The sequence below is a fragment of the Centruroides vittatus genome, unplaced genomic scaffold, assembly GCF_030686945.1.
Source record: "Centruroides vittatus isolate TY-2023 unplaced genomic scaffold, ASM3068694v2 scaffold_1015, whole genome shotgun sequence".
NCBI lineage: Eukaryota > Metazoa > Arthropoda > Arachnida > Scorpiones > Buthidae > Centruroides > Centruroides vittatus.
In genome coordinates this window covers 3851929-3865982 of record NW_027122666.1, presented here as the reverse complement: position 1 = coordinate 3865982, position 14054 = coordinate 3851929, and the positions used below count along the sequence as shown (strand labels likewise).

General features: G+C 29.7%; 1 protein-coding gene across 1 annotated transcript; it reads left to right on the top strand.

Moving 5' to 3' along the window:
• Positions 1-718: 718 nt before the first annotated feature.
• LOC136986287 (cytochrome P450 4c3-like) lies at positions 719-9703 on the top strand. The gene is made up of 11 exons (XM_067283783.1): positions 719-746; positions 835-947; positions 1013-1098; positions 1172-1362; positions 1441-1510; positions 1767-1893; positions 7149-7340; positions 7415-7594; positions 7664-7730; positions 9251-9430; positions 9510-9703. Exons 2-11 carry the CDS (start codon positions 900-902, stop codon positions 9668-9670), a joined length of 1302 nt encoding a protein of 433 aa, XP_067139884.1. The 5' UTR covers positions 719-746; positions 835-899; the 3' UTR covers positions 9671-9703.
• The last annotated feature ends 4351 nt before the right edge of the window (positions 9704-14054 follow it).

Sequence of the window (14054 nt, the reverse complement as noted above, 5' to 3'; positions counted from 1 at the left end):
AATGTTCATAAATCATCTATAAATTGTGTTTAGCGATTAATTAATTAATTTATTTTTCTGTAGTCGTAAAATGTACAGCATTTTAATCTTTTTTATAACGATAATAACGCTCGATATTATCGTTATAAAAACGTTATTAGACGTATTCACATTAATTTATGTCGTAGCTTTCATGGAAATAAATATAAAAATCTCAGAATAAATTTAATAAACACTTCAGGTAAATATGGTTAAAGTTCGCTTTAATAGCAAATAGGTCTAAGGCGGTAATAAAATTGCAAATGACGTGAAAAAATGAAATGAAAAGAGGTTCACCAACCTTCAATAGTTATTAATATAAATTATCAATCTCAAGTACTATAAAATTTATAATAAATTTTATTGGAAATGACTTCCTGCCGAAGTTTATGTCGAATTAAAATTACAATAATGAACAAACCCAAAAATAAACAGAGGAAGGTGAACGTTTTCTTGCATTTTTTTCTAAAAAACAAACTTGATCCAAATTAAAATAAAGATGTCGGGAAGATATTATTAGAATCTTCTACTCGATATTTCAAAGATGATGACAATAAACTTAAATTATTATATTATAATGAAATTTTTACTTTTAACTCTCGGTTATTGCCTTATAATTAATTTATGTCAGTTTTGACGCCGAAAATATGTCATAAACATACAATACACATCTACGGATTAACGGCAGTAGTCGTGTTCCCATGTTATAAATAAATACAAGATTAGTTGTAAATGTTTGTATTTTGCTAGATATCATATAATTAATTATAGGTGTTTGAGAACAATTCACAATTTAAAAAAACTCAATATTTCTAGGGCATCTTCAGTTATTGAGTTCTTGGGCGGAAGTATATCGCAAGAATGGATTCTTTCGCGGATATATGGGGATATATCCTGTCGTCACAATTTATAAAGCTGAAATTTTAGAGGTGAGAATTATAAATATAAATTTTGATTCGATAAAAGCTAAAATAGTAATTTTTGTTTTCTTAAGACAATTTTAAGCAGCAATGTGAACATTTATAAAACCAAAGAATATCGATTTCTTAACGCATGGCTTAAGGATGGATTATTTACAAGGTATAATGCTAAAGAAATATAAATATTGTAGTTCACTAGTATTGTACTGATATTTTATTTTTTCAAAATAAAGCTCTGGATCGAAATGGCGAGCCAGAAGAAAACTTCTCACTCCTTCGTTCCACTTTAAAATTTTGGAAGACTTTTTCCCAATTTTCAACGATCATTGCTCAATTATGTTAGATATAATGAACAATTGCGTTGACCACGATTGGGTTGATATCGTACCCATTATCACTAGATGCAATCTAGATATTATTTGTGGTTAGTTACCTGTATACATTATCATATATTGTATCTATATCGTTTTTATTCTAATTTTATAAACAATATATTTTATAGAAACAGCAATGGGTGTAAAATTAAATTCACAAATTTGTCAAGACAGAGGATATAGAAATAATTTGGAAAGGTATGCTTTTAATGGTTGTTTCAAAAACGTATATAAATTTATTTATAAATCGTGTACATTGTCATTGACTGATTCATTTCTAAGCCGCAAGATCATATGGAGCACGAAGCAATAAACCATAATATAAATCAATTAATGGAAAACTATTACTGTTACCCTCTTAATTTTCTGCAAAGAAATAAATTGTATACATTTTTGTTAAAACTGTTACGTATGATGATGATACTACTAAATATTGTAATTTTACGTGTTTTAGAGTAGGAGAATTGTTCTTATCTAGAGCAATTAAACCCTGGCTATGGTTTGATTTTTTATTCTTCTTTACGACAACTGGAAAAGAATTTCTATACCATGCAGAACGTCTCAAGATGTTCGGAAAACAAGTAAGATTTTATTTATTTTACAAATTACATTGCTACTATTAAAAATGTTAGAGTAAACTTTAGATAAATTATAATTTTGAAGAATATTGTATAAATGATAAAATTTGGATAAAAATAGCACGAACATCTTTATTTTTAAAAGTACTGTATATCTAAATATAAGAACTACACTGGTGTCCAAAATTAAGTGAAGAAACAAAATTTATAATTTTCTACCACATATACTACTTTATTAAAATTTAAGAAATTTGTACAATAGTTTATTCAACGAGTAATAAACCGAGCCTATGGATAAAAAATGATCAAGAAAAATATCAACTATGCAATTAATTTTCTGAAGACAAAGTCCTTTCCGGAACATGGGACCAAACATTTTTAAGTATCGCAAACATTAACGAATATAATTTTAAAATATCGTCGCCAGGGGGTAGCTTTCCTCATCTACATTTTACCAGCGCCTATTTCGTTGTAGATAAAAGCCGAACCAACCCCAAGAAGGCATGATGGAGAATAGAAGACGTCCGTACTTTACCAGTTCCTGCTTCTTTACAAATGTTAATATTTTTAATTGGATATATGTTTGTGTTTTTAAAGGACTGTTTGGCGGCCAGTAGCCTAAAAGGAAAGGTCAGTCGCCAAAAGTGTAATGTTTGGAACTTAAAAATGGTGGTCCCATGTTCCGGAAAGGACTTTGTCTTCAGAAAATTAATTAAACATAATTATCGCCATCGGACGAAAATTAACGAATATAATTTTAAAATATCGTCGCCAGGGGGTAGCTTTCCTCATCTACATTTTACCAGCGCCTATTTCGTTGTAGATAAAAGCCGAACCAACCCCAAGAAGGCATGATGGAGAATAGAAGACGTCCGTACTTTACCAGTTCCTGCTTCTTTACAAATGTTAATATTTTTAATTGGATATATGTTTGTGTTTTTAAAGGACTGTTTGGCGGCCAGTAGCCTAAAAGGAAAGGTCAGTCGCCAAAAGTGTAATGTTTGGAACTTAAAAATGGTGGTCCCATGTTCCGGAAAGGACTTTGTCTTCAGAAAATTAATTAAACATAATTATCGCCATCGGACGAAAATTAACGAATATAATTTTAAAATATCGTCGCCAGGGGGTAGCTTTCCTCATCTACATTTTACCAGCGCCTATTTCGTTGTAGATAAAAGCCGAACCAACCCCAAGAAGGCATGATGGAGAATAGAAGACGTCCGTACTTTACCAGTTCCTGCTTCTTTACAAATGTTAATATTTTTAATTGGATATATGTTTGTGTTTTTAAAGGACTGTTTGGCGGCCAGTAGCCTAAAAGGAAAGGTCAGTCGCCAAAAGTGTAATGTTTGGAACTTAAAAATGGTGGTCCCATGTTCCGGAAAGGACTTTGTCTTCAGAAAATTAATTAAACATAATTATCGCCATCGGACGAAAATTAACGAATATAATTTTAAAATATCGTCGCCAGGGGGTAGCTTTCCTCATCTACATTTTACCAGCGCCTATTTCGTTGTAGATAAAAGCCGAACCAACCCCAAGAAGGCATGATGGAGAATAGAAGACGTCCGTACTTTACCAGTTCCTGCTTCTTTACAAATGTTAATATTTTTAATTGGATATATGTTTGTGTTTTTAAAGGACTGTTTGGCGGCCAGTAGCCTAAAAGGAAAGGTCAGTCGCCAAAAGTGTAATGTTTGGAACTTAAAAATGGTGGTCCCATGTTCCGGAAAGGACTTTGTCTTCAGAAAATTAATTAAACATAATTATCGCCATCGGACGAAAATTAACGAATATAATTTTAAAATATCGTCGCCAGGGGGTAGCTTTCCTCATCTACATTTTACCAGCGCCTATTTCGTTGTAGATAAAAGCCGAACCAACCCCAAGAAGGCATGATGGAGAATAGAAGACGTCCGTACTTTACCAGTTCCTGCTTCTTTACAAATGTTAATATTTTTAATTGGATATATGTTTGTGTTTTTAAAGGACTGTTTGGCGGCCAGTAGCCTAAAAGGAAAGGTCAGTCGCCAAAAGTGTAATGTTTGGAACTTAAAAATGGTGGTCCCATGTTCCGGAAAGGACTTTGTCTTCAGAAAATTAATTAAACATAATTATCGCCATCGGACGAAAATTAACGAATATAATTTTAAAATATCGTCGCCAGGGGGTAGCTTTCCTCATCTACATTTTACCAGCGCCTATTTCGTTGTAGATAAAAGCCGAACCAACCCCAAGAAGGCATGATGGAGAATAGAAGACGTCCGTACTTTACCAGTTCCTGCTTCTTTACAAATGTTAATATTTTTAATTGGATATATGTTTGTGTTTTTAAAGGACTGTTTGGCGGCCAGTAGCCTAAAAGGAAAGGTCAGTCGCCAAAAGTGTAATGTTTGGAACTTAAAAATGGTGGTCCCATGTTCCGGAAAGGACTTTGTCTTCAGAAAATTAATTAAACATAATTATCGCCATCGGACGAAAATTAACGGATCAACTATGCAAATTACGCCGAATATATACAATAATAATGCAGCCAACCTCGGAAAAATAAGAGTTCAATAGGAAGAATGGTCTCCTCCAACTGCTATACAGTTCTCACAATGAGCTTTCAAGCTGAAAACCAGGCTTTGGAGGAAGTCTTTTGGAGGAATGGGATTTATCGCCACAAGAGCGAATTTTAGCTTGACGAGGGTTTTGAGAGGGTGACGAGACCTAACGCGTCTACCTAGGACACCCCAGACAAGTTCTATCATATCCAAGTGAAGATACCTAGCTGGCCAATCTATTTTCTGAATATCCTCACTTTCGAAGACTTCATCAACCAGCACTGGTATATGTGGACAAGTTTCATCATAAAAATAAATTGGAATTAATTGCACCCCTTAAAAGTTTTACATAGGGTTTATGGATCTAGTTCCTAAATCTTTGAGAAGTCAGGATGCCTCTCTCAAACACGTGAAGTGCATTATTATTATTGCCTTACTGTACTTATTTAGTTTCTTATTATATATTCTGTCAACGTGGACATTAATTATTAATAGGACAATTATACTGGTGTTAAGCTTTTACTCAAGAATTGAGGAAAAAGTTCTTAAAGAAAACACTTTCTTTATTAAGCTACCTTTACACATACATCGATTCACATCTGTGTTTCGGGCTATCATGTTCCTCATCAGCAGAATTACAATGGTTATAATGTTTAACTATAAAATAACAGATAAATAATTAAAATTAATTTATTACAATATATTTATAAAAATTACGCTATACAAGCATCCAATTCCCGACAATAATTGGTTTTTGTATTCAATTTTAAATTGCTTCATATTCCTATTTTAGAAATTAAAATTATTTTATAAGAACTAAAACCTTTTTGTAAAACTACTAAATTTATTTCTAAAGGAAACCTTTTTTTCTTCACAATGCTCTATCAAAACTCATAATACTGGTGCGTATTGAACTCATCAACATATTTATACGCATTCGTTATCTGAGATGGCTGCCCATGATTAGTGGATTATCCTGCCTAAATTATTATTTATTCTATTTTTTTCTTTTTGATACTTATGTATTTACATAAATGCCTTTTATAATTATTTGGTTCTTTTTTCTTTATTTTTACTGTATCTAATTTTATTTGACAACCATAATTATTACAATGTTCAGCCACTGCAGAATTTGCATAATTATCTCTTATGGCTCGTACATGCTCTTTTGTTCCTAACTTTCGCTTGGTTTTCCCTATATAAGTTTTATTAGGATCACAACTGCAATTAAACGAATAAACAACTTATTTTTCATCCATTAAATCTAATTTCTTATTTGACCTATAATATAAATTTTTTTTAAACAAATTATTTTTTCCGGGAATAAATTTACTTTATCTTTTAGAATGTTTTTAACTCTTTCGAATATTTTTGGTATATAAGTAAAATTTACACCTTTTTTGTCTTTATTAAAATTAATATTTCTATTAGCTTGATTATTGATCCAATCCTTCCATTTTTAAAAATATTTTCTTAGGATAATCGTTTAATAAAAACATTTTGTTTATTTGTTCTATTTCTAGCTGTTGATCTTGTAAATAAGTCGTTCCATTTTTAATTTTTTTTGTGTACATTTTAAATATATTAAATTTTATCGATTGAGGGTCATTAGACTTATAATTTAATACTTTCGGTATCTGCATAGGTTTTATAAATTTTTTATATTCTAAATTATTATTATTTCTAATTATTGTTATATCTAAATAATTTAATCTATTATTCTCTTCTATTTCAGCTTCAAATTTTGTTTTCTTCTATAGCATTGACATATTCTAGGATTAATTTTTTACTAGTTTGCTTATTGTAGAATATAATTATGCAGTCGTCTACGTACCTATTGTAAAATATGATGCTTTTTATGTCTCTAATTCTCTTATCCATTTCTATCATGACAATCTCCGCTAGTCTTGGGCCTATACAAGTGCCCATCGGTATCCCATCTTTTTGGCTGTAAAATTTATTCTCATACTCAAAATAATTATTTTCTATGAATAACATACAAAGATTAATAATCCATTCTGAGGCTTTAATTTTCTGCAAAGAAGTTATAATGTTATTTTTGGTTATACTAAATGTAATAACCAAAAATAACATTATAACTTCTTTGCAGAAAAATTTGAATATTTTTAGGTGCCGAAACAAATGATTGTAATAGGTGAATTTGTAGAATAAATTTGCATACGTTTGCTAATTTCGGTCTCCTTAATTTCGGTAATTTTAGAGTTATATTCAAAAAGCCGTTTATTCATTTAATTTTGGACAGCAGTGCATATTTCTGTGTAAACATATTTTTGTATCTAAATTTTCGAATAAAGGATCGTCATTAAATTACGTAACGCTCTATACTTACCCATCCCAAAAACTACGCAACGCGTATGCTTGATCAACCTTTTTAATTGTACCAAGGAATAATACCCAGCACGGAGTGCTGAACGTCATATTATTTTATTTGATCATCATTTAAACGCGATAATACCAATATGTAACAACAGATTATTATCAACTATCGTATAATTATAATAAATGTAAACCATGCTACGCTACTCAAACGAGACTCTAATCAATTATAGCATGTTGAAAATATAGATAAAATTTTTTCATTCTGCTTTTTAATGTCTTCTAAAGCCTTTTATAAATCTTATATATTCTATTATATTATTATTAATATATAAAGCAAACAAATATAATGTAAATTTATCTGATTATTTTCAGATATTTGAGAAGAAAAAACAAGAATTTCTAACAACAAAACATAACATATCCCACGATTTTAATGATAATGCTGTTAATGAAAGTTTTAAAAAGAAAAAAGTCTTCATGGACCTGCTTCTACATCATTATTTTCGAGATCGCAGTTTAACAGAAGAAGATATCTTGAATGAAATTAATCTCTTCATGTTTGGTGTTAGTTTCAATATATTATTACTAGTTAAGTTGTAGAATAAATTGATACACTACAAGGTATTCTTCATACACAGGGACACGACACCACGGCTATTAATCTGTGCTGGATTTTCTATCTTCTCGGTCTTCATCCAGATATACAGAAAAAATTGCAAGATGAAATTGACTCGTTCTTCGGAGAAGAAAACGATAGTCCTGTGCAACCGGAACACTTAAAACATTTTAAATATTTAGATTGCGTGTTAAAAGAAAGTTTATTTTAAACAAAATGTGTATGATGTATTTAAAATAATATTTAATACTTTCTCGTTCTTTTCATTTAGGAATCTTTGCGAATTTATCCGAGTGCACCTGTTATAGGGAGAGAGCTATTAGAAGATGTACAAGTCGGTAATTTGAAGATTAGTTTTGTTATACTTTAATATTATAATGGAAATTTAGAGTTCATTCTTATCTATTACTGCTAATTTCCAAAATAAAGACTTTTTTAATGTTTTGACTCTTTTCGCTCTGTGGGCACTAAAAGGGCCTATGAATCATACCTATCGTGGTGTCGGTCGGGCCCATAATGGGTCGATCGGGTGATGAGGGAGAGATCCAATATGTCCGTGACGAACTTTCTGGAGCATTTTGGTCATCCTATAATGAAAATACTAAAAATAATCCCATTAGTGTCCACAGGGCGGAGAAAGTTAAAAAATATATACACAAATTGTGTCTATAAATTTTATTTTTTTATTCGATTTTAATTATAGTAGTGTCTTTCTCTGTTCGTTACTTTGGCGAGTGATAAAGACGAAACTGAAACTGTTACTTTAGAAGAAGAAATTAAAATATTGAACCTTACCTGTCGGTAATTTTAAAGATAACAAAGTAAAATTAAACAAAAGCATATATAAAACTATGGATAACTAAGGAAGACAATACAGTTCAATGGAGAACTGTCTTCCAATTGCACCACGGTTGACAATACATCCTAGTACAATCCTAGTACATACTATTATCATTTCGTTGCCCTGTTTCAGAAAGAAAGTTCTACTACGAGGAAGTAAGCCTCCTCTTTCGTCAATATCTTAACATGTCCGATATCATGTTGTGTTAATTGATATCGCCTTCTCATTTTTTTTTATATTGTGATCGTCAGCCATTATTTTAATCATATTGCAATTCTGTGAATACAAGTAAGCTGAAATATTAACACTAGAGGACGTTGTGAATTATATTGATGTTTCCTATTTTAAACACAGCGTTGAAATAATGATGAGGTATGCTTAAAGAATGTATCTTCGTCTTCCATTATAAAAACAGTTTTTGAATTACTATTAAATTTAATCTGTACGGTATAGTCATATAATACTATTTTTATATACGTACTATATTAAATACAACTCGAAAATATACAGTAAATTATATTGTTCGTTCAACGAAATCTTATGGAATTGCTTGTCGAAATAGCTCTTATCTTAGTTATCGCCACGGTTCTGCAGGTGAAGTAGACTAATTACAATTATACATAACGTAAGTGCCCTACGAAAATTAACGATAAATTCTAAATTGTTAAATTTTTGTAGTAATAAATATTTTATCACAATTGTGAGGCATGCGATCATCATACTCGACAGATACCATTCCTGACTTTGAAAAAATCTACCAACGATTTTTATTGACTAAGAGGAAACGGCCACCAATTATCGGTTATTAGTGTCAATGTTTTCATCCGAAGAAGTTTGAGTCGATTCTGGTCGAGCGAATTGTAAACGCTTCAGTCACCCGGCTGAAAGAAAAATTTTAGAATTTAATATTCATCAGTTAAATATTTAACTAAATTGCTTGAATATGTTTGGTTGTCGCGTTGTTGTAGATGCCTTTCAAATAATTAAACTTTATATAATTAAACTTTTAACCTGTAGGCAATTATTGCATTCCACGAGGGACTACTTGTTTGTTATACTTGTATGAACTTCATAGAGATCCTGCAGTGTTTCCAAATCCGGAAGTATTCGATCCCGATAGATTTTCCGCTGAAAATTCTCATTCCAGAAACCCATTCGCATATATACCATTCTCTGCAGGACCCAGAAATTGTATAGGTATGTCTATTCAATACATAGTTTTTCATTTGTAAATTTATTAAATGATAGTGTATAATGCTGAAATCTTTATTAATAGGCCAGAAGTATGCTCAACTATCAGTGAAAGTAATAATTATTCGAGTATTGCGTAAATATAGTTTAGTATCTTTAGATCCACGAGATCGAATTCTTATGGGATGTGAATTAGTACTTCGTCCAAAAGTACCACTGAGGATGAAAATTTTGCCAAGAAGATAATGAACAAGTTTTTGTTATGAATTATGAAATAAACTGGTGTAAATGAAAAATATTTTATTAAACTTCAATTAATAATATGAATGTATTTCCAGCAAAATAGTTACATTACTATTTTAGCATTTATGTTAATCTTTTTTTTCTTCAGATAATTATTGCATAATGTACTAATATTAAGTTTTTAATTGAAAATTAAAATGTTTCACATAAATTATGAAAATTTTCCAATTTTTTACTTTTATAAAGCCAACTTGTTTCTCTTATATATATTATGGGCCAAATGATTAATTGGTTATTATTCATAATGCCTGGCCATTATAAATAATGACTAAAATTGCTATGCAGTCTGACAAATATTGATTAATTAAGTTGAAATATTGATTAATTAATTAGTAAATTGACCAGACATCATGCATAAAGCTGTTTGATTTAAAAAAGTAATTCACTGTTTCATTAAGAATAATTTATTTTTGTGAATTATTCCAAAGTATTATAAAAAAAACTTGCTTATATTATATGGTTAATATTAATATAGGTATATTTATCACATTAAATCTTTTATTATTCAACACACACTAAATACACTATATAATAAATATATATAATAAATATATATAATAAATATTAAGTAAACTTTGGTAATTACTTACACGTGGCATTCAACAAAATAATTTGTGAAAATTTCACTCATAAACTGAAATATTTTTAAAAATAAGTATTATTAATTGTGTTAATTAAACTAATGTTATCGTAAAGAATTACCAACAAAATTATATAATTTCATAAAATTTCATTATCATAAAATCAATTTAAAGGAAACATTTAGAATGCCACATATACCAAACGTATATAGTATAAAAAACATTAATACTTTGTCGGATGATCGCCTCTCAAAGTATTATCATCAACACCTCTTTGCCTGACAGGCGATAGTTTTATTCGTATTGACCAGTTAATGTGATAAATTATTATAAACATGAAATTTATTATAATGCCTAATGCTAGTTGTCATTATTCATAATGGCAGGGCTTTGTTTATAATGCCCATTATAATTATGTAACATATCCATAACATCTATATATGCTATATACACACATAATATTCTTAATTAATTATGTATTAAATTCTTGTTGTTTAAATTACTTAATGTGCGAGTCTTTTATTAAATTATTTCGGTTATTAATCGTAATAATTTACTACTTATATAAAATTCACGAAACTAATGGATGATATATGCTATTATTCAATTTAGTCTTTACATCATATCTAAAATAATGTTATATTTATTATATAAAAGAATATAACATTATTTTAGAGATAATGTAAACAATAAATTAAATAATAGCTTATTATAAATTAATGAACAAGTCACCTCAAAATTTTTCTAAAAAATGTTAGATTACTAATAAATAAATGCCCATCTTTTCCAGCAGTTCTCACTGAACCATATAATTTATATGTACAGTACTTACAACAGCTGGCTTACCCCCTCAATCATATGACATAGATAATTTTCTGAATGGGCTGGGATTTTTCTGGTTTCGAATTAATAAGTTTGTTTTTTTAATCAATTCTACAAACAGAATTCAATTGAAAAATAAATCTCAGGTAGATTTTTACTTTGTTAACCGATAAAAAAAATTTTTAAAGTAAAGTAAAGTAAAAAATGTTTTAAAGTAATCTTAAACTTTTCTAGTATAAAAAATTTAATTAATTTATGTTAAAAAAACTATTCATTCCTGCAGCTATATAACAGGATATATGATAATAATATGCAAATATTTTAATATTAAATGATAATTTACAGGCTCTAAAAGTTTTTATACAATCGATAGGAGGAAATTGTTTTAATGAAAGGAACTCGTTTGGTAAGTTTATCAATGCACCACATTTAAATTGTCATTTCGAAATTGTAAACTTAACTCTAGATAAGCTCAGAGAGTTGTGCCAGAAGTCACGTTATTTCAATTCAAAACTTTCCCCTGAAAGAAGTTAGATAGATGACTAGCACGATTCTCTTGCTAGCAGGGAAAGCATGATATACAAAGGAAAGCCATTAGTAATTTGAGGTGGAGAGCATATATTTTAAATTAAATTAAAATATGATTAATAATTGCAGCTCGGCATTGCGAAGATGTCACAATAAATAATTGCTCGTTTATATTATATATACAGTAATTATTATTATGTAGATTTAGTAAAATGGTACTATATAATCAAAAATTAACGTAGAAAATGTATAATTTTTCATCACTATTAGAGTCATTCTGAAGGTAAAAAATCATTATATTTACTTTCCCGGATGTTATGCATATATAACTAGGGAAAGTATTGGAATCGTGTCAAATTTGACCCTCTGAGTTTTTGCAAATCTCCACGTTTTGAAACCTCCTGAGCCCCCAAAAATAAAAAAAAATTCGTGAATATAGGTGTGTGTATGTGTGTGTGTGCGTGCATCTACTTCGTTCAATATCTCAAGATAAAATAAAGATTAAAAAACAAAATTTGACATGGTAGCTTGTATATAAATGGTATTGATATTGTTAAATTTTGGTGGTGAAAGATCGAGGGAATTGGAGCGATAGTGGGTGGTCACGTGTCCTATCTCGCGTGAAGTCAGACTTAATGAAGATTTTACTTGTTAGAATTTAGTTTTTTTTTTTTTATAAAACTCAAATTCATCTTTACCCTGAAATTAAGCGTTTCGCCATTTTATAATAATTAATAATATAAAGTCTATTATAAGAAAATCTCATAACAAATGATCTACTCACAATTTATTATAGTATGATTAATAATATAAAGTTGATTTTTTTTTAAAGTAAAATCTCATAACAGCCGGGAAAGTTACGCAACTCGTTGCTAGATTTTTCTTTTATTTAGAATACATTAAAAGGTAAACCTGTATGTTGTTGATGGAGTATTTCATTCAATATCACTTTAACCTTGGTGACTCTCGATTTTCTTAAACTACTTATCTGACAAGTTTCTGATTAGTTTCTTAAAGAGTGTCTTCTGTGCATAACATAAACATGCGTTTGGAAACTATTACCTTTCTATATTCGTTTTAATTGGTAATTTTCATTTAATTTTTATGCTGTTAAATTTAAATTTTAAAGAAAATAGATAAATTAAACAAATACTTAAATATGTATCGTATATAAAGGTTATTTGTTTTCAAAATATATTATTTTCTGTATTTATTCAGTTTATAGATTTACCAGTACAACTGATACGAAATACTGTATGAAATATTGTTATTTAATGGCTCAATCATAGAGAGATGTGAGCATACCACGATTTAAGTGTAATCTGAACAAGTGATAGTAGCAAATTGGTATCGCGTTCACCAGAGGCTGAGTAGATGAAACCACTGAACACTCGCTCTTCTCCAATTGGCTGGAAACGTGGAGAATTTCGGGTCTTTATGTTAGTAACACCTAAATAGAGGCCAGTTTACCATGAAAGACCTTCCGGGAGACCCCATCGGCAGATTGCCCATGTATCACACTACCGTATACGAATAAACCAACTAATAAACCAATTATAGTCTCGTTCTATTCTCACATACAATACACAGTATCAAGTGCCATTATCCAGATAATTCAAGACGTATAAGCTAAATACTCAATTTTCAGAGGCCCATTTTTCGGAGAAGCTTGAGAAATGGGTCCTATTATTTGGACAAGGAACTGTTTGTGTTTAGGGCTACATGCTCACCGAATTTCATTCGAATCGGAGACCGAATGTCTGGCCGTCCCTTTGCTAGTGGATGAAAGACCTCTTGTATATTGTATATAGCGCAGGGATACTACTTAAAAATTATAATTTTAGATTCGAATTAATTTTACACAACTAATAATATTAAACATTTTTTAACGGATGTAAATAATATCCAAGCAATATTTCAATTCTTGAAAGAAATTTTCATTACTGGCTTTAGAGAGTAGCGTAACTAGACCCGATGTTATGGGAGCCAGAATTAGAACGCGCGAACTTACATTCATCTATGTAATTTTCGAATTTTGATATAAAAGTATTTTATTAATTATAAGTACATAAATATTTAATTATTTAAATGACACGATTATTTTTTCACTATACGTATGTATCCTGCCACTGGAGGTAAGTTGATCTGTGTTTAGCGACGTTGGCTGTTTATGGAAACGTCTATAGGATAATACCTAGCACGGAGGAAGAGGAAGTTTTTTGCCGGTAAACGTTGCATAAATAATGTCAAAAATGATATTTTTTCATTTTATTACCAATATAGATTATTAATAGGAACAATATAACGAATAAACATCAAAATACTTTACATATACTTAACTTTCTTATTCTCATTTCATTGCGAAGAATTATTTTCATTTGATGAATATCAATTAA

Coding starts and splice junctions, on each gene's coding strand:
- LOC136986287 (XM_067283783.1), top strand. CDS start 900: ATGGGGATATATCCTGTCGTCACAATTTATAAAGCTGAAATTTTAGAG. Junction 1,363..1,440: donor CAATCTAGATATTATTTGTG/GTTAGTTACCTG, acceptor TATATTTTATAG/AAACAGCAATGGGTGTAAAA. Junction 7,731..9,250: donor ATTAGAAGATGTACAAGTCG/GTAATTTGAAGA, acceptor TTTAACCTGTAG/GCAATTATTGCATTCCACGA.